General features: G+C 51.6%; 1 protein-coding gene and 1 long non-coding RNA gene across 8 annotated transcripts in view; both read left to right on the top strand.

Annotated features, from left to right (window-relative positions):
* Nucleotides 1-1,309, top strand: LOC141371007 (uncharacterized). Its single transcript, XR_012375594.1, has 2 exons — nucleotides 1-111; nucleotides 722-1,309. It is a non-coding gene; the product is annotated as an uncharacterized lncRNA (long non-coding RNA).
* An 8,466-nt stretch (nucleotides 1,310-9,775) lies between these two features.
* Nucleotides 9,776-20,431, top strand: part of BCAS4 (breast carcinoma amplified sequence 4) — a 60,867-nt gene continuing 50,211 nt past the window's right edge. For 2 of the 7 annotated variants that reach the window (XM_073883959.1, XM_073883956.1), the window contains exon 1: nucleotides 9,776-10,288. In XM_073883959.1, coding sequence (XP_073740060.1) covers nucleotides 10,109-10,288 — 180 coding nt within the window. In that variant the 5' untranslated portion in view covers nucleotides 9,776-10,108. The remainder of the gene's footprint in view (nucleotides 10,289-20,431) is intronic. The other 5 variants (XM_073883958.1, XM_025853360.2, XM_073883960.1 and 2 more) reach the window with 5 other exon arrangements.

Genomic DNA, 20,431 nt, shown 5'->3' with positions numbered 1-20,431 from the left:
GGAGAACAGCTTTACGATGTGGATTCTCCTCTTTGGTGAAGACGGTGTCTGTCCACTCATTTGCTTCCTCTTCCATATTCCTTACTAGAGATTCACAGTTTCCTTCTTCAGGTTCGTGCACATTTTCTGTTAAGTATCTTCCTACGTAGTGTTCTTTGTTCTCTTAGGAAGGAGTTACTGCAACCACTATATTTTTTTTTTTAAGATTTTATTTATTTATTAGAGAGAAACAGAGATATCGAGAGGGAGCACAAGTGGGGAGGAGAGAGAGGAGCAGACTCCCCATTGATCTAACATGGGGTTTGATCCCAGGACCCTGGGATCATGACCGGAGCCGAAGGCAAACGCTTAATGGACTGAGCCACCTAAGCGCACCACAACCATTATATTTTCTAGCTAGTTATCTTTGGAGGTTGTTTTGGTATAAAGCTATTTAGTAAATAGCTTGGTCACTATTTCTAATTGGATAATCCTTCCAGAAGGATAATTCAATGACGATGCTTCCTTTTAGAAAAATGTCACCAGTATTTCATGGTTAAGAATAACTTCTTTATTTTTTTTTAATTTTATTTAAACTTTATTTATTTAAGTCATCTCTGCACACAACATGGGGCTCAAACTCACGACCCCCAGATCAAGAGTTGAACGCTCCTCTGACTGAGCCAGTCAGGCGCCCCAAGTATAACTTTTTAAAATAAAACATTTGTTTTTCTCATTGCAGGTTTAATCTATGTTCACTGCAGGCAAAATCTAGAAGAAGAAAATTAAAATCACTGCATTACCACCCCTTGAAGCTAGCCACTGTCAGCATCGTGTTGTGTGTGCATACATAGTTTTCTTTTTTACAAAAGTGAGATCCAACTGCACAGTCCTATAACTTGCTTTTTTTACTCAAGATATCGTGAACAGTTCTTCACCTCTTTAAATCTTCATCTACAACTCCTCTTTTACGGCCACACAAGGTCTGTATTTTTACAGGACATTGCCTGACTTATCTTCTCAGTTCCCCTGTCGGTCACCATGTACGTTATTTCTAATTTTCTCTTATTGTAACTCCTCAAGGATTTGCACACAACCACGATTAGTTTCTTAGGAAAGGTCTTACAATTGGAATTTCTGGATCTGGGGTTGTGCGCAAATTATAAAACGAGTATTTTATACGGATCTTCAGATTTCCCTCCGGGGAAGTTGTTCTGAGTTTATATTCTGCTGGGCAGTCCAGGTCCTTCTCCGTCTTCCGGTCAACACCAGACAGCATCCTTTCTCAATCTTTTATAAGTGTGTGAAATCTTTTATAAGTTTGTTTTTTTTAGAAACAAACACCTTTAATATGGTGACATTTTGATGAGTAACAATAGCCGAGAACAGGTAAGAATGAAGAAAACCTGAATACAGAGATGGTCTACTAAAAGTGGTAATCGTCGGCGCCATTAAAAAGGGATCCATAAAAAAAAAAGAAAAGAAAAGAAATAAAAAAAAGTCATCCATAGCCAGCCCAAATGGCCATCAACTGAGGGATGAATAAGCAACCCGTGGAACGTCCATATAATGGAGTGGGACATAAAGGCATGAAGAATGGGTATGTGCCACGACGGGGAGCGTATCTGAAGACATTATGCCACCTGGAAGCACTCAGACACAAAAGGCCACATACTTCATGCTACATTTCTATGGAAAGTCCAGAAGAGACAAATCCAGAGAGACAGAAAGCAGACTGGTGGTTGCCACGGGCTGGGGGGAAGGGGAGAGAAGGGAGGACTGGCCAATGGCCGCTAAGGAGTGTGGGGTTTCTTTTTTGGGTGACAAAAATATCCTAAAATTGACTGTTGCACAACTCTGTAAATACACTTTGGTATATATACCATTGAATTGTACACTCTAAATACATAAGTTGAATGGTATGCAAATTGTAGTTCAATAAAGCTATGAAAAAGTGATTCACAAACCTCATTCATTCAAAAGGTATCACCCGTCTGCAAGGCGGACTTTGTGGCAGGTGGTGGGGTCATAGCAGGGAACAAGAAAACGCGGTTCCTGTCCTCCTGGAGCTCATATTCTAGTGGACTCGATATCACACTACATCCTTGGAAAGAAAATAAAAGGCAAATGCTTGAAAGAGGAAACCCTTCGAGACCATCAGAAATCCTGCGGGCTTCTAGTTCACATCGCTTGAAGAGTAGCAGTCTCTGGGTCACTGAACAGACCCCTGATCACAATCTGCTCTTTCACAAAATCCACAGGGGGTGTGTCATTCACCTGGTACATTCCAGTTTGACAAGCACTGATCTGCACGTCGACCCTATGTCGTTGTAAGCAGAAACATCGTCTACACCACCACCATGTCAACCTTCTACCCCCAGCAGAAACGCCATCTATACTATCCCTATGTGCCAGGGACAGGGACAGGGACGTGGCAGCCCGACGGTTTGAATGGTCCCATCAGCGGGGACTCACTACTTGGAGAACCAGCCGCTCACTTAGTAAGCCTCACCTTTGGGAAACTTCTCCCCTCACTTCCGGGCACCCCTCACGCCCCCGCACCCGTCTCCTCCTGCTACATAACACATTCCCACAATCTGAGAGGCTTGAAACAACATGCATCTGTTATCTCACCCGCCGTGGGTCGGGAGTCCGCCTCACGGCGGGTTACCCGGGTCCTTGACTCGGCGGGGCTCTCGGCAGCTTGGGGAGGCGTCCGAACGCATTCAGGCTGTAGTTCCGGCAGGTGTAGGTCCGAAGTGCGGGACTCCTGGGGGCACCCGCAGCCCCCCGCCCCGTGGCCCCCTTGGGTTCCTGTTCTAGCTGCCTCTCCCTGGAACTTCTCTCATCTCTGACCTCCAAACGCTCCTTCAGCACCCGCCTGATTAGGCCAGGCCCACCCAGGATCATCTCCTTTGATTAACTGAAGGCCGACTAATCAGTGACCTAATCACAGGGGTGATATCCCGTCATGTCCACTGATCCCACGCCCACGCGGGGGCTACACAGGGTGCAGACACCAGCGGCCAGGAGTCTTGGGGCCAGCTTAGTACTCGGCCTCCCTCAGCTGCTGCGCAGTGCCAACACCAGAGGGCGCCCTTCACACAGTGGCGTTCCAGCGCTTTGCAAAGACCCGGCCGGCGCAGCCCGGCGGGTGGGGTTTCTCTGGCTTTTTGTCTCTCTGGCCCAATTCACTGACTCCTTCCTCGTGATCTTCCTTTCGCTAATCCAGGCCTTGTGCGTGCAAAACAGCACCGGCTCCTTCAAACTGGCATCACATGACAGGACTCTAATTATATTCGGTTTGTCTCAACAGAGATTTATCAAGTGCCTCCTCGGTGACAAATACCTTGCTTGGCGGTTTCACCTGTTAGTTATCTGGCCATTTTCTTTGCCCTCCCTTGGAAACCCTCTATTTTGTCAATATTCCACTTATAATGTAGCATTTATTAAGCGTTAGCTGGATTCCAGACACTGAAGCAGTTTGCATAGATTAGCTCGTTGAATCTTTTCAGCAATAGGAAGTGGTAGCATGCTGTTCTACTGATTAGAAAACTCAGGCACAGAGAAGTTAAGAAACGCCGCCGGGGTCACACAGCTTTTAGGTGGGGACCAGGATTTGAAACCGGACAGTTTGACTCTGAAGTCTGTGCGGTTAGCCACTGTGCATTGCTCCCTCTCAAAGTTACCCTCTGTACCCAGCAGCGGCCACGGGGGGGGGGGGGGGAGAATATTCCGCTTTTAGCTCTTTGCTCTGCATTTTTCAGAAAAGCATCCTCTTTCTCATTTACCTTTTAGCAGGTGAATTATTTCACTGTCTTAAGTTAAACTCCAAGTTAATTTTAAAATTCCCTGTTTGTCAGTTGAACTGCTGAAGACAGGGTTTCCCCCATCATCATTAAAGGAAATGCCTTTTTTTCCCCCCGAAATGTCGTTGTGTTTATTTTTGGCCATTGTTATAACCTGAGGCTCCTCTCAGCTTTTCTGTTTGCTGCTGAAATGACTGCAGGTTTCATATAGAGCAGTTAAATCCTTTATGGAGCACCTAGTGCATGCATGACACTACACCACCTATTCCAAGCACAGAAAGGGACCTTTGAATCCTAGTGCAGAGATACACATTCCTGAATCAGAAAAGCAAATATATTCAGATGTCCCAAATAGTGTAAAGAATACTGTTTTTGCTAGGGCACTTAACTTTCTAACATCTTCTGATGTGTTCTGATCCATCTCCATGTGTGATCCTAGGAAGCCTGTGGGTCCAAACCTCGACTCAGCTTCACCCTTACAGGCATGGGCTTGGGCCACAGAGCCTCAGATGTGAAACCCTCTCCCACTCCCCCTGCTTGTGTTCCCTCTCTCGCTGTCTCTCTCTGTCAAAATAAATGAATAAAATCTTTAAAAAAAAAAAGTGAAATAGGAAAATGAGTCCACAGTTCCTTTTTTGTAATTTTGAAAGCCAGGAAACTCTAAAAACCATCAGTCCCCCCCCCTTCCCCATCAGGTCAGCAGACATTCATTGGCCAGCAAAGCCCGGGCTGAACCGACATGAGGTTTATTTAAGGCCTTTATTCAGCTCACTTGAGGTGAATATTCACACATTTTGCTGGGAATGCCAAGGGTGATAACTGGGTGCTGCCTCAGCTCGCCCTAGAGTTGCTACCCCGGATGTTGGATGTGCTGGGTGTTAACATCCTGAAACCCACCAAGCTCTCCTCCTGAGACCCGGCTGTCCCTAGAGCTTTAGCCTCCGGCCGGTGGAGCTCAAATAGCTGGAATGTTCGGGGCAGCTGTGAGCTCTAGATGAGAAGTCACCGGAAGCACTCAGCTCACGCCTCAGTAACCCAAGTCGTGCATTTTGGACCTCCTTGCATCTGGCAGCATCTTCCACCCACTCCTGTGGGGATGGAGCCACAGAAAATGACCCGGGATCCCCCATCTCAGTAGCTAGAAGGGGGAGAATCCCTCATTCCTCCAAACCTGTGATTCTCCTCTCGCTTCACAAATCCAGGCTGGCTCTCGCGGTAGAGCTAAATGTGGACATGCACAGAGCAGTTTGAACCTTGACCCTTGCCTCCCAGGCTGTGAGACCCTTTGTGTAGCTCCTTTCTGGAAAGGAAAGAGGTAGGAAAAAAAAAAAAAAAAAAAAAACCGCTATCGAATGACTGCAGAGAATTCGAAGCTTTCCTTTGCAGGGAAAGGATGGGACCGTGTTCTTGCTGTGTCCCGCCCCTCCGGAATGACGATTTCAAAACCTGGTTTTTCCATGTGCTTCTTTGAAGAGGGGTTGTGTTCTAAATTAGTCTGCTAGTGGACAATAGAGACGCTAAGCAGGAGAGTGAGTTCAAATTTTACATGTATGTGTTTATTGAGGTCTTCCAAAGTGCAAAGGCAGCCTGCTGGACCCCCACAGCGAAACAGAAAAAAAAAAAAAAAACAACTGCATGAAACATGTTCTCTGTCCTCCAGGAACTTGCTCTCTGGGGGCAGATTTACAGTTTAGAAGGTGGAAGGTCTCCGGAAGCAAGCCCAAGGGGCACATTTGCTTGTGGGTCGGAACACGGGTCCTTGCAGGCTGACGGAGGCTGCTCCGGGGAAGGTAGGGTGTTGCAGACTGGAAATGCTGGATGCAGATGGGGGGGCCACGTCCAGGGGACCCCGGGGTCCGAAACTCGGACACCTTCAGGGGCCAACAGGTCAGCTAGGGACGGGGGCCAGGCGCGGAAGACTGGCAGACTGGGGCAGCTCCTTCACTGGCCAAGTACTGGCCTGCCCCAGTGCAGGCTCTTGGTTTCCTGATCTCTCCCCTCTTCTCAGGAGAAGCCAGGAATCTGAATGTCCACATGAACTGTGAAAGACTAGCCTGTCCGAGCGCCGGGGTGGCGCAGGGCGTTAGGCGTCCCAACTCGTGGTCTGGGCTCAGGTCGTGATCTCGGGGTGGTGAGATCGAGCCCCGCGTGGGCTCCGCGCTCAGCGCAGAATCGGCCAGAGATTCTCTCTCCCTCTCCCTCTGCCCCTCCGCGCCACGAGCTCTCTCTAAAATAAATAAATACATCTTAAGAAAATACACATCTTTAAACATGATGTTGTCCACACCAAACACGTTTGCAGACATCTTAGTCCATTCAGGCTGCTCTAACAAAATCCCACAGACCGTGACTTATAAACAACAGTTATTTCTAGTGGTTCCAGAGGCTGGAAAGATCAAGGCATGAGCAGATTCAGTGTCTGGTGAGAGTCTGCTTCTGGGTTGTGGACTTCTCAACGTGTCCTCATGTGGTGGAAGGGTTGGGGCAGGGGAGCTCTCTGGGGCTTCCTTTATAAGGGCACTAATCCCATTCACAAGGGCTCTAGTCTCATGACCCGATCACCTCCCACAGGCCCTACCTCCTAACCTTGGGGATTAGGTTCAACGAAGGAATCTGGGGAGGGACGGGACTCAGGTAAGGCAAACAAGACACCCAGGGCACGGAATGTGAGGAGACCCCGAGAGCGAGGTCCCCTTATAGTTTGTACTCCACATGCCTCTCTTGCCTCCCCCGGGTCCTGGCCCTGCTCCGTGGGACCCCATTTGTCATTTAGGGTCCAAAGAGAATAGCAGTGAAAACAGATTGGCAAGGCAGGGCCAGGGGTGTGGTCTTTGACCTTCACTCGGTGGGCACTGGGGAGCGACTGAAGGTTTAAGAGCAAGAAGGGAGATGGCTAGAATGTGCTGTAGAGGGAGGGCAGTGAAGAGGGTGGGTTGGCACAGGGGCAGGGCAGCAAGGCTTTCCTAACAGTCCAGGCTATGAGTAGGGAGGCAGCAACAGGAACCCAAAGGGGTTATCTTGCAGGAGGCAGTATGGTGTGAGAAGCCGGTTGGGAGTTGGGTTCTGGAATCAGATTGTCCGAGTTTAAATCCTGGATCTTGCTTATACTAGTTATGATGTTGGGGAAGCGGTTTAACCTCTCTGTCACAGTTTCTTCATCTGTAAAATGGGCTCATAGCAAGGCCCACCTACCTCTCAGAGTGTGGTGGAGATTCAGTGGGGCCACCTCTGTGAATAGCGCCTCTGGACACAGTAGCCGCGAGGACTGTTGTAGACACGGAGGGACCCTAGGGTCACCAGCACCCCATAGTTAAGCAAGCACTGGAATAGGACAGATCAGAGTCACTTGGGGGGGGGATCTTTTAAATGTCCCCAAACCAAAGCCACACCCCAGACCAATTAAATCACAATCTCTGGGGTGGGGACTGGGCATCCGTATTTTCTGGAACCTTTTCAGGAGTTTCCAACGTGTGGCCAAGCTTGGGAACCATTGCTTATCTAGAACCTTGTACGCCTGAGGCCTGAACTGGGAGAATTGACCTTGAAAAGACACAAACAGGCAACCATTTTGTAGCTGGAGGTGACGCCGGATGGGGGTGGGGGGAGGTGGCAGGGTGTGTGACCCTGGGGCCCAGCTAAGGGACTCCTAATATGGCTCCAGGGGGCCTTGCCGGCCTGGCAGCCACTGACACCCCCACACCCAGGCTGGGAGAGAGCCCGCTGCCTGCACCCGCGGAGGACTCAAGCAGGAGACCAGAGGCGCAGCTCTGAGCCGGGCTTGGGCGCCAGAGGGAGCTCTTGGGGACACGCCACGGCTCCATCCCTGCAGCTGGTTCAAACTGGTTTGGGCAGGGTGCGGCCCTGGCAGGCTGCATGCCAGGCCTCAGGCTTGCTGCCTGCCCCTGGGTCTCCCCAAGAGCTGGGGACCGGGGACAGGGTGCTGGGGCACAGCCAAGGACCACTGAGAGGCCCGGAGAGTTTTACAGTTGGTCCCCTTTGTTGAAAACCATGGATGTGGCCTCCCACAGGGGTCCCCTGGGTAATGCCCACAGCAAGAGGGAGCCCCTAAATAGGGGTCATTCCCAGACTTTGGCGTGCATCAGAATCAACCGCAGAGCTGTTAAGAGGCAGATGCCTAGCTCCCCAGAGATTCTGATTCAGAAAGTTGGGGGAGGGCTCCGGGCATCTGTATTTTTAGCAAAATGTTTCTAAGGCATAATCACACATTTAGGGGGAAGAAAAAAAATCCTGACAGCAAAATGACTGTTGGCTAGCCAACTCAGCCCAGGGTAGAAATCCCTGAGAGGCTGGTGAGAGCACAGATCCTTCCCCAGATACCCTAGCTCCTGGGCAAGGGGGTCTGAGCAATCGGCACTTTTAGATAATATCCCAGGCCTTTTATTTGCCTTGCTTTTATTTATTTATTTATTTTTAAAAAGATCTTATTTATTTGACAGAGCACAAGCAGAGGGAGAGAGAGGGAGAAGCAGGCTCCCTGCTGAGCAAGGAACCCAATGTGGGACTCGATCCCAGGACTCTGGGATCATGACCTGAGCCAAAGGCAGATGCATAACCGACTGAGCCACCCAGGCGCCCCTATTTGCCTTCCTTTTAATGAGTCATTTTGGGCATTCAGTAGGTTTAACTCTGACAGCAAACATCAGCCGCAGAGAGAAAACGTTACAAATATAATCGAAACCCCGTTCGTAAGCCCTCTCCATCCCCTCCCCCCACCGCTTTCCTGAATGTGGCCCGCATCGTTCCCAGGCGCCGCCTTACACTTGTACTCCATATGGCCGCATCCATACACAATATACAGTGTGGTTTTGCATGTTTTTAAAACTTTATGTTAATGGCAGCGTGCCCTACGGAGCCTTCTGCAACTTGTCTTTTTTTTTTTTTTCCTTCTTCTTCTTAGCATTATGTTTGTGAGTCTCATCCACCAGGGGAAGTTCGTTGAAGTCATCTGAACTCAGTTCTGGGCTTTTCTGAGAGAGGGTCCGAGCCCACCTGCAGGGGTGAGGGTCTGGGCTTGGTTCCTGGGTGTCTGTGTGATGAGAGGCAGGGCTCTGAACATCAGGAAAACCACGACGGTAATGAACGGCCAAATTCAGGTTCCGTGAGTTCCTATCAAGTCCTTTAACGAACCACCTGTGGCCCAAATCTTTTGACAAGATTTTTCCAGAAAGCGACCCTGACCTGAGGGCCCGAATGTTTGGGCAGAGATATGGAGAAATGAGCGGGAAGCAGATGTGGAAGTGGGAATTGTACAAATCGTACGGTGACAGCTCACCCACAAGACGGATCGAGCATGTGCTTACGCCCCCTACCGAGGGTTGTCAGATAAACTCTACATTTAGATTTAACCGGGGGCCGGGGGGGGGGGGGGGGGGGGGGAGCGAGGAACGCGGGGCGTGGCGTATATTTATTTACAACCCTAAGCCCAGCCTGATTTTGCTCCACGAATGCAACATTAAAAAAAAAAAAAAAGACGTCATAGGAAGAATTAGAACTCTAGACTTCCCTATACCTCTTCACCATTTTTAGGATTTTCCTCATTCGGATTTCCTCATTGGGTCTACACAAGCCTCCCAGGGTATGTGTGTATGGGGGGGGAGGTGGGTCAAATTTAGAGCATTTACGAATCCCCTGGGGAGTTTATTTTAAAAGCTGCTCCTGGGAGGAAAAGGACCACTACACCCGGTTTCCCTAATTCCCAGGACTCTCCTCCTGGCGCAAACAAGACGCTGGAATTAGGGCGGCCTTGGGGGCGGGCGCTTTGGTCTTTAAACGAAAGGATCCCCTGGACGGCCGTTCTCTATCCTGAACGCTGGAATCACCCGCGGAGCTTTAACACCTACTGATGCCCAAGCCCCACCCCCGGGATTCCGGCTGAATCGGCCGGGGTGAGGCCTGGCTTCCGGGCTTTTGAAAGCTCCCCGGGGCATTCTGAAGTGCTGTGGGGGCTGGGAACCGTGGCTCCGCCCGGATTCCAATGAAAAGGGGTGGTCTATACTGGCGGTTCTCAAACTCGGCTGTATGTTGGAATTACCAGGCGAACTTCAGAAAATACTGGTGCCCAGGTCCCAACCCTAGAGACTGTGCGTGAGCGGGACTTTGGAGGTTTTAAGGGTCCCAGGTGATTGCAATCTGCAGGCGAGTTTGAGAAGCTTTGCTTTACCAGGTGGTGTGAGGGCCGGGCGCAGTGAGCGCCGCGCGCCACTGGGTGGCGCTGCCCACTCGGCCCGGCGCTCGGGGAGGCGCGCGAGGCCGTGGCCGGGTGCGCACCTGCCCCGCCTCCTCCAGGCGGGCCACGGGGCATGCAGCCGGTCGGGGGCGGGGCTCCGAGTCCGGGATGCGGCCCCGGGCTCCCCGGCAGCCTCCGCCAGCTGGACCCCGTCGCGCTCCTGATGCTGCTCGTGGACGCCGGCCGGCCGGAGCCCGTGCGCAGCGGGGCGCGCGAGCTCGCGCTCTTCCTGACCCCCGAGCCCGGGGCCGAGGTAGGGGACCGGGGATGGCAGTAGGGGAAGCCGGGTCTCGGGGTTGGGGGGGGTCTGGGCCCTCGCACCCCGGGGCAGGAAAGGGTGGGTGCGGCCTCCGGAGCTCCGGGACCCGAACCCTTGGCGTCCGCGCCGCATCCTCTCGCACCCGGCGCAGGGGACCGAGGGCCGCCTCCTTTGCGGAGAGGTGATGCCTGGCGCCACCCAGAGATACGCGGCAGGTCGCGCCTCTCCCTCCTCCAGCCGACAAGGCCCCCGGGGACCCAGACTCGCGTCGCACCCCGACCGGGGCCCCCAGCATCAGCGGGGACGGGGGAGCGAGGCGCGCTCGGAGCTGCTGCCCTTTGTCAGGCGGGGCCCTGGGGAGGCCGGCCCCGGGTCTTGCCCCGGCCGGGCGCTCAGCCCTCTCGGCTCCAAGCCGGGTGCCAGAGGCCCGGGAGTAGGCGGGCAGGCTGCGTCTGTGCGGGGAAGCCCCGGGCCTTGGTCCTGCTGTTGCTAAGAGGGAAAATACCTCGTCTCTATCCGTACTTGCTATTTTAAAAGCACAGAATAAAAAGTGGATCTGAAACTAGGCCCTTCATCTTCCAGCTGAAGCTAGTCTGTTAACAGTGCCGTGAAAAAAGTTATTTATCCAAGTCCGCCAGGAGTTATTTAAGGCTTGAATTCAACTCATTCTCTTTTTAAATCTCAAAAGCAGGACGGAAGTACAGCCAATAAAGGGTGAGCACCCTCTCTTTCTCTGCGTCTCCAACTCCAGTCCCCAGAGATAACCATCACCAACAATGTGGTGCACCTCATTACAGACACTTAAAAAATGCATTTCCAAACGTGGGTATGCATATATATTAATAATACTGTGTGTTATTTTTTGTAAAACCCCACTTGGTACTGTAATACTGTTCTGCAAGTTGCTTTTTTCCACTCAAAATAGCATGGACAAATGGGGAGTGACTGCTGATGATGAGGTACAGGGCTTTTCAGGGTGATGAAAATGTTCTGGAATTAGTGGTGATGGTTGCACAACTTTGTGAATATACTGAAAACCACAGGACTGTACTCTTTTAAAGGGTGAATTTTATGATATGTGAATTACATCTCAATTTTACAAAATAGCATGGACATATTTTCATGTCAGAATGTATCCATAAGAGCTGTCCAATAGAAATATAATCTGAGCCACAAATATGAGCGATTCACGTAATTTGAAATGTTCTGGGAGCCACATAAAAAAGGAAAAAGAAACAGGTGAAATTAGTCTCAATATACTTAAAGTAACTGTGCCTCCAAAATGTCAATCATTTTAACATGTAATCAATGTAAAAAATTTTTAACGAGATTTTTACCTTTTTTTGGTACTAGGTTTTCAAAATCAGGCTTTTTATTTTTTTATTTTTGAAAGTGAGAGAGATGGGGAGGGGGAAGGGCAGAGGGCGAAGGAGAGAGAATCTTAAGTAGACTCCACTCCCAGCCCAGAGCCCGTCTTGGGGCTTGATCTCACGATCCCAAGATCATGACCTGAGCCGAAATCAAGAGTTGGACACTTAACGGACTGAGCCACCCGGGCACCCCCAAATCAGACTTTTATATTGAACTTACAACACATCTCCGTTTGGACCGGCCACATTCTAAGTGTTCAATAGTCCTGTGAGGCTGGTGGCTTCCGTGTTGGAGAGTGCAGGTCTCTATCATTCTTTATCTTCCTAGTGTCCCACAAAGAAGTAATAATTACTCCTGTTTCCTGGGCACATACTATGTCCTAGCAAGTGTGCCAAGCCCTATTCCCAGTGACCCAGTGGCCAGGAGGTTTTTAGGTCGATTTTATAGCTGAGGAAACGGAGGCCCTCACAGAATCAGGGCCATCCGCTGGAGGGACTATAATTTATGACCTCTGCCCCCAGGGACGGGCGTTCAGGTTGTCTACAGTTTTTCTTTTTTTTTTTTTTTAAGATTTTTATTTATTTATTGAGAGAGAGAGAGAATGGTAGAGAGAGAGCATGAGAAGGAGGAAGGTCAGAGGGAGAAGCAGACTCCCCGCTGAGCAGGGAGCCTGATGCGGGACTCGATCCCGGGACTCCAGGATCATGACCTGAGCCGAAGGCAGTCGCTTAACCAACTGAGCCACCCAGGCAGCCTGTCTACAGTTTTTCACTGGTTTAAGGAACGTGAGCGTCTTTCTCCTTCCTTCTCTCCCTTGCTCTCAGCAGAGAGATGTCATTGTGCCCAGTGGCTGAACCTCAGCTTCATTTTGTCTCTATTAGGGACAGCCTTCAAGAGAAGCTGCGTGTATTAACTTCATTTTCTCACTTGGGGCTCTCTTTAACTCAGACACGGGCTCGCTCACACTCATTTGTGAGGGATGTAATGAAGAGCCCAGCTCCCTGTAGCACCGTGCAGCAATAAACCCACTTAGAGCACTGTCTGATGTTTATTTACCAGAAGAAGCAGAAACTGCTGGAGCAGAGTCACTTGCAACGTCTACTTAAAGTTTAATTCATGAGTGGGTCCCCGTGCTGAGGCTGTTTGCAGATGGGTCAATGAGCTAGAGAAGGGAGATCTGGTTTGGGAACAGGCCTGGACAGCTGGGCCCTTCTCCCAGGGCCACTTCTGGTTTTTAAATGGATCTCATACCAGCCGACTCCAGTCCTAGGGGTGTCCTGGGGGTTCCCAGTGAATGGGCCTGCTGCGTTCAACACCTTGAACCTCTACTACGTATGTGCCAGGAGCTGGGGACAGCAGTGAAACACGCAGGGCCCCTGCTCTCAGGACACCGTCGGACCGTAGACACGTCACACACAAAAGCTCTAGATGGTGACGCGGTGGTGTGGTAGAGGGTAACAGTGTGAGACGGCAAGACGGGGGGCGGGCAAGGTCTCTCCAGGGAAGCAGAGACCTGAGTGGTACCCACTGAGGAATGTGCAAGAAAGAGGAAGCCCAGGGACCTGACTTTGTTGGGGTGCAGTCAGGGAGGGCTTCCTTGAGGCGGCAGCATTTTAGGCTGAGCCCTAAAGTGTGAATGAGACCTGGCCAGGCTAGGAGGAGAAAAATCACCCAGGCAGAGGGAACAAAACCTGCAGAGGCCCTGGGGTAGGACGAGGCAGGGTGCCCTTCGGGATAGGAGAGCAGGTAGGAGGGGGAGCCATGGGAGGTGTGGCTAGCGAGGAGGGCAGAAGCCGTGCCCAGGACTGCAGTCTGTCTCCCAGGATCCAGGCGCTGCTGCAAGGTAGCATGCCGACATCCGTGGGCAGGTGAGTGTTTTACTGTTTCCGGTGCCTTTAGGGTATTCTGTTCAACCAGTTTTTTTGTGTGTTTTACTTTCTCTCTTTTTCTGGTTTGAACTTCCTCTTTCAGGGGGGAGTTTCAGGGCAGTCTCCAGATGGCAGAGAGAGAGAGAGAGAGACGTTTGCCTCTTGGCTGCGCTCTGATTTATGGGTCAGGTCGCTCAGGGCACTCCCGAATGGCTGAGCGCTGATACCCACCCACGGGTGAATTCCTGGCCAGGCTGTTTCAAAATCCTATTTGGTTCCTCTGTTGGGACACAGGACAGGCTTGTGAGGTTCATGGCCTGGATGGAAGGAAGTCAAGCCAGCACTTTCTCAGGCCCAGGGTCTCTGCTTGAGTGAGCAGAGGATGATGGTGGAGAAAACACCTGGGTCATTTAACCGCATGTGGACTAGATCAGTGGTTACAAACTGGTGGCCCCCAGTGCCGAATCCGGCACTCTGATGTGAATAGCTCTGTCAATGTAGGGTTTCTTAAATGGGGGATTCTCATGAAAAACTGAGTTTCTGGTTTATTTAAAATACTAGGCAGTCTATTGTTTTGTTTTTAAGTAAGCTCTATGCCCAATGTGGGGCTTGAACTCACCACCCCGAGTTAAGAGTCACATGCTCCACCAACCGAGCCAGCCAGGTGCCCCTCAGTCAGTAGAGCAGGTGACTCTTGATCTCAAGGTCATGAGCTCAAGCCCCACGTTGGGCATAGAGTCTACTTAAAAAAATGAAATAAGACAAAACATGAGCCGGTCTGGTAGGTCTGGGTCCCTGTTTGCCACAGTCCACACTCCTCCCTGTTGTATTCCCCGTATGGAAGCTAGCATCAATTACCATTTACCCTGGTGCTTGAACTTTTGATTTTTCTGTCATCTCGTAGGGGAAAAAACGGAACGACTTCTCCAAACCATGTGTTTGGACTAAAGTAGGAAAACATAAACTAGCCAAAGATGCCCTGGAGTTTCATGAAAAAAGACATCAAAGAGGCTGTTTCTTTGCGAAAGCAAAGGATATTCTATTACGCCCATCCTGCAAACACCATGTGCTTATGCCCCGCCCCCCCCACGTGTCCTGCCCTTGTAACCTGCTGGTCTACTTTCCGAGTTCAAGTGGGGGATGTTCAGATGCCCTGTCTCCAGATGTAGTTCTGTATTCATTTATTCCTCGGATCTTTATGGTGAGCCCGTTGTGTGCCAGGCCCTGTGCTGGGTGGGGTGCCAGGGAGAGGCCTGCGAGGCCGAGGGGGTGCCTGCCCTTGAGGACTGGTGTTGCAGTGAGGGAGATGAGCAGACAGTCATGATCAAGCAGAGTCATTAAATGGTGCTCAGTGCCATGAAGGAGACAGCGGAGGGACGATGACAGACGCACAGGGAGGGTTGGAGGGAACCACCAGGCAAACCTCCAGCAGCACGTGCATGGCCGAGGGGCAAACGTGAGGAATGGGGAGTGGGTGGACCTCGGCGGCCAAGGGCGAGAATGGGCAGGGTGAGACCAGGGCCTAGGGCCATGGGGAGGGCTCTGGATTCGATCCTAGGGTGCTGGCCCTCAGCAGGGGAAAGCCGTGATCAGGTGCCTGGCCTCACGGCTGCAGGGCTGCAGTGTGTTTGCAGAGGCTGGAGCGGGAGCAAGGGAACCCCAGATGTGGCCGTCCAAGGGTGCGTGGCCTGAGCTGGCCACGTTCCCTGAATCAGAACCTTTGGGGGTGTGAGGGGCCAAAGCCAAGGCGGGTACTTGAAGGGGGCAGCCTCTCTCAGAAGGAAGTTCCTGTCTTTCTACCTGGTAGAAGGGGTCATCCCTGGGTCTGAACATCCTGCGGAGGGAATCAGCTCTGGGTGGCAGTGCCCGGCTCCCCAGGAGAAAGGCGAGGTGCACGGAGGTATGCGTGGTGTATACAACAACTTAAACAGCAAAAAACCCACGCCTATTTCATGCATCTATAAATAGAAGATGAAGTCAAAGCAGTCTCCAGGGGTGGGGCAGGGCATAGCCAAGGTCGAGAGCGCTGATATAGGGCATGGTACCCAAACTTTGTGGAAGGTTGGAGTCATCTGGGGATCTTCAAAAAAATCATTCTGGTGCTTGCCACGTGTACCACCCCCAGCAACCCCTCCCCCCAACCCCAGGTAGTCTAATTTTACTGGTATGAGTGCCACCTGGACACTGGCATTCTGAAAGCTCTCCAGCAGGGTTTTAAGCCTGGAGTGACCTAGACTGATGGGTGTGTTGGAAAAATCAGTGTGGTTGCTGATTATGGGGGGCCACCTGTGAACAAGGCCCAGGGCTGGGGGGCTGGGCTGGTAAACACTCCCCTGGGGATTCTGATGGCCAGCCTGCTTCCAGTGGCAGCGCCACGAGGGAGCCCGCCTGTCCTGCCTGCTGCTTTGTCCACAGCACCGAGTGACTTCGTCCATATCAGTTAAAGAAACATCCTTTATGGCTATGTGGACCCCCCCCCAATCCTGTTCCTGCCCAGGCCTCGTGGTGGGGGGCGCGCGGGCTCTGAAGCCACTCGGCCTGGGTTCAGACCTCGGCCCTGTGCTCAGTGCCCCTCTGCGCCTCGAAGGCTTATCTCATAGGGCAGTTGGGGGGTTGGATGAGCGAATCCACAGGCAACATGTGGCACGGGGTCTGGCCCGTGGTCAGTAGGCTGGGCACATCAGCTGCAGTTGTTCATTCACTCATTCTGCAGGTGTTGGTCAAGCAGGTGCTGGGTGCAGACACCTTCCCAGGTGCTGGGAGGGAGAATACGTGAGAGATACTTTTGTCTTTAGGGACAGCAGGTGTGGGGGTTGATGCACAAAAATTGTTCGGTACAGTGTTGGGCAGTGGGGATGTTGGCCCCTTCGAGCGCTTCACTGGTGCTGAAGATCGTGAGTTTTCACTCACCAGCACGGCCTCGTGGAGGCCTGGAAACCCGGTGTTCACTCTTTACCCTGCGTATGTGAGGCCACCCTTAGATTCCAGTGTTGGGTTTGCAAAACGAGTTTGCTGAGCCCACGGTCCACATGAGCCACAAGTTTGCCTAAAGCTGCCTTGGGTTCTGAGTTAATTCCTTGGTGCAAGTGTGACAGAAATGTGGCCTCAGTGTTCTTTTAAAGTGAACTGGAGTTCGTTTTGCTCTTAAAATAAGTTTTGTTTTAAAAAATAAAACGTGGGGTGCCTGGGTGGCCCAGTCATTAAGCGTCTGCCTTCGGCTCAGGTCATGGTCCCAGGGTCCTGGGATCGAGCCCCGCATCGGGCTCCCTGCTCAGGGGGCAGCCTGCCTCTCCCTCTCCCACTCCCCCTGCTTGTGTTCCCTCTCTCGCTGTGTCTCTCTCTGTCAAATAAATAAAATCTTTAAAAAAATAAAAATAAAAAATAAAACGTGTATGCATACATCACAAAATTCCAAGGTCCAAGTGGCCAAGGAGTGGCTAGGGAGCTTCCTCCCACCCAGTTCCCCAGCCCCTTGCTGCTCAAGCGGAGGCCACCGCCGTTCCTGTCTGTGTCCCCTTCCCGCAGGCATCACAGGTCCTTCCCCAACCCCACCTGTAGCCTCCCATTGGTGTATCCTGCTTCTTTCACTCAGTATGTCTTGGAGATCTTCCCATATGAGCACATAGAGAGCTGCCCGATTATTTTTAGCTGCTCAACAGAATTGCATTGTCTGGATTTCAGTGCAGGCAGCCATTTCTCTACTGATGGGTGATTAGGTTACGTGGATTCTTCACTCCCACAAAACCTGTTGCAAGAGGAGCTCTGTCCACACATCATTTTGCATTTGTGCAAATATGTCTGTTGGATAAATACCTCGTGGGGGAATTCCTGGGTCCAATGGTACCTGCATTTTAAATTTTGGTTGCTGTTGCCAAATAAACCCTTTTAGAAACCAGGGTCAGGGCAAGCGTAGTAGAGTGGCTCAAACCTTGAGGTCAAGGGTCCCTCAAGGCCTAGATGGGAACTCTTTTTTTTTTTTTTTTAAGGTTTTATTTATTTATTTGACAGAGACACAGCGAGAGAGGGAACACAAGCAGGGAGAGCGGGAGAGGGAGAAGCAGGCTCCCCGCGGAGCAGGGAGCCCGACGCGGGGCTCGATCCCAGGACCCTGGGATCATGAGCTGAGCCGAAGGCAGATGCCCAACAACTGAGCCACCCGGGTGCCCCTGGATGGGAACGCTTGTTTGCCCCGTTTTGGGGCCCAAGAGGAAGGAGTTCCCGTGTCCCTCTTTGGGAAGTGGGTTGTCTCCGGACACGTTGGGTCCGTCCAGGCCCCAGCTCCTGGGGGCCCTTCCATCCTGCACACAGAGACAAGGCTGTTCTTTCTGCCTCCTGTCGGGCTGGTGGAAGAGTGGACGCCGACATTAACAAGGCCTTTACTTTGCTGTCATCTGAAGGGGCCCCCATGACCGCTTTGGGAGAAGAGGTGACATTCCTGTTTGTGTGCCCAGGGTGAGGGCAGGCCCCACGGTCCTTCATTTTGGCCCCGGTCGGTCGTGTCCTCGGGGACCCCGGGCCCGCTTGGCCAGAGGAAGCCAGGGTGGCGGGGGGGGGGGGGGGGGGGGGACAGGCAGTAGGCGTGGTGTCGGCAGAAGCCGAAAAACCCGCCCTGGAACTCGACGCGGCTGCAGGTGGGTGTCCTCTGGCTGGCACCGTGATTTGATTTGAAAAATGCTAAGTAGTTGCCAAATTCTAAAAAAGAGGAGTTTTCTCATAAAAAATCCAATGTCTGTCTTCTCTGAAATATTGCAACAGAAGAGGTCTTCAGTGGCCCTCTTCCTGGCCTGGCTGAATGGACCTTGTGCTTTCCTAGGAGGGTTCTCACGGGCATGTGTATGCGTGTGCGTGCGTGCGTGTGTAAACTGCATTGTTGCGATATAATACATATACCATACCATTTAAGTGTACAACTTAATGGCTTTTTGTGCAGCCATCAACCCAAATGAATTTTAGAACATTGTCATTACCCCCAGAAGAAACCCTCTGACCCTCATTGGTCTACTTTCTGTCTCTCTCGATTTGGCTATTCTGGACAATTCATATATGCTTACTTTTTATTTATTTATTTATTTATTTAAAGATTTACTTATTTATTTGAGAGAGCACGAGCAGGGGGAAGGGCAGAGGGAGAGAGAGAAGCAGACTCTCCGCTGAGCGCAGAGCTCTTTGAGATGCAGGGCTCCATGCAGGGCTCGATCCTACGACCCTGAGATCATGACCTGAGCTGAAACCAAGAGTCAGACGCTCAACCAACTGAGCCACCCAGGTGCCCCATATATCCTTGTGTTTTAAAGACACAGGCCAGAGGTTTAAAGGCCACACTCAGCCTGCAGACAGGTTTGTTTGGCTGTCGTACGGTGTTTTAATTTGGGGGTTTTGAATTCTCAAACTGGGAAAGGTTGCATAAATTCCTGGGTCACTGTCTGTCTTGAACGAAACAGGTTTGGCACATTCCCACCTGGTTCACTCTCTGGGGTCAAGGAGCAGCCGCCCTCTTTAGATGGGGAAGGGGTCTCCTGTTAGCCACAATCCCCACCCCTCCCTGTTGTCTCTCTGCCTGGAAACTGGGTATTAGCTGCCACTCACTCTCCTGCGTTTGCCCTGTGTTTCTTAGAGAAAAGTAGAAGGTCTCTTTCAAAAGTGAGAAACTGAAAATAAGCAGTGTGCAGAAAGCACATTCCCTTGTAGTCATTTCCTGCCTGGCTTCTGTGTCCACCACATTGGAAGGCAGTGGGGTCCCAGTTACAACCGTCTTTTGTATGGGTATGGCATCTCACCCAGAGTAACCCAGAGAAATTACTTCATTGACCCTTCTCAGCTTCCATCTCAAGACAGAGTCTGAGGATTGTTTTCCCCCAACTTCCATATGGGAAACCAGGGCACAGAGATTTCAGAGTATAGTTAAGACCACACACAGCATAACATGCAAGGGGGGGCGCTAGAGCGCAGTCTGGGCTGCAGTTCTCAGGCTGTACCCCGCCAGGAAGGCTTGTTTCTTCCTCCTTCCCTTGCTCCATTTTTCTTTCTTCCCTGCTCCCTTCTTTTCTCCTTTCCTGCAACAGGTGTACTCCGGGCACTGTATTGGTTACCAATTGCCAGGTAACAAAGTACCCCAAGTCTTCGTGGCTGAAAACAGCCACCATATTATGGTACGTGATTCTGCAGGTCTGCGGGGCTCCCCGGAGCGGTTCTGCACCCATAGTGCTGGCTGGGCTCAGGGGGCTGCATTCTGCGGGAGCGCTGGCTGTATGCAGCATGGCCTCACTCATGTCAGGCAGTTGGTGCTGGCTGGGGCGCCTCAGGCCTCCACGCGGCCACTCTCGTCCTGTGGTCTCCCCAGCAGCATTACCTACGCTAATTCACGTGGCCGTTGTCTGCCGAGAGGGTGACTCAGATGCTGCAAGGTCTCTTGATGTCACAAAGCATGCTTGCAGCCGTTTTATTGGTCAGAGCAAGTCACGGACCAGGCCAGATTCCGGGGGAGGGAAGAGTGGATCCCACCTCTTCCTGGGCAGGGTGGCAGAATCAGATTGCACAAACGTATGCAGACGGGAGAGAGTCAGAGAGACTTCTCCGCAAGCATGAGCCACCTACTAGCTGTCAGGCATTGCTCTAGGCCCTGGGAATGCAAAGGTGAATGAAAGGCACTAAGACCCCTGCCCTGTATGGGCTTTTATTTGGGTGGAGGAAGATGACACGAAACAGGCAAAATGTATAAGATGTTAGACAGTGATGGAGGCTGAAGAGAGAAATAAATTGGTGCAGGACAGGGAGTGGTGGGGACTACAAGGCCGGGGAAGGCCTCACTGAGGAGAGACGGTTGAGCAAAGGCTGAACGGAAGTGTGCAGTGAGCTTTGTTGACAATGGGAACAGCGGGTGCAAAGGCCCTGGGGTGAG

This window comes from Callorhinus ursinus, unplaced genomic scaffold, assembly GCF_003265705.2.
Source record: "Callorhinus ursinus isolate GAN/ISIS: 27379988/994484 unplaced genomic scaffold, GSC_fseal_2.0 scaffold53, whole genome shotgun sequence".
NCBI classification, from domain to species: Eukaryota; Metazoa; Chordata; class Mammalia; order Carnivora; family Otariidae; genus Callorhinus; species Callorhinus ursinus.
This window is presented reverse-complemented; position numbering and strand designations above follow the sequence as displayed.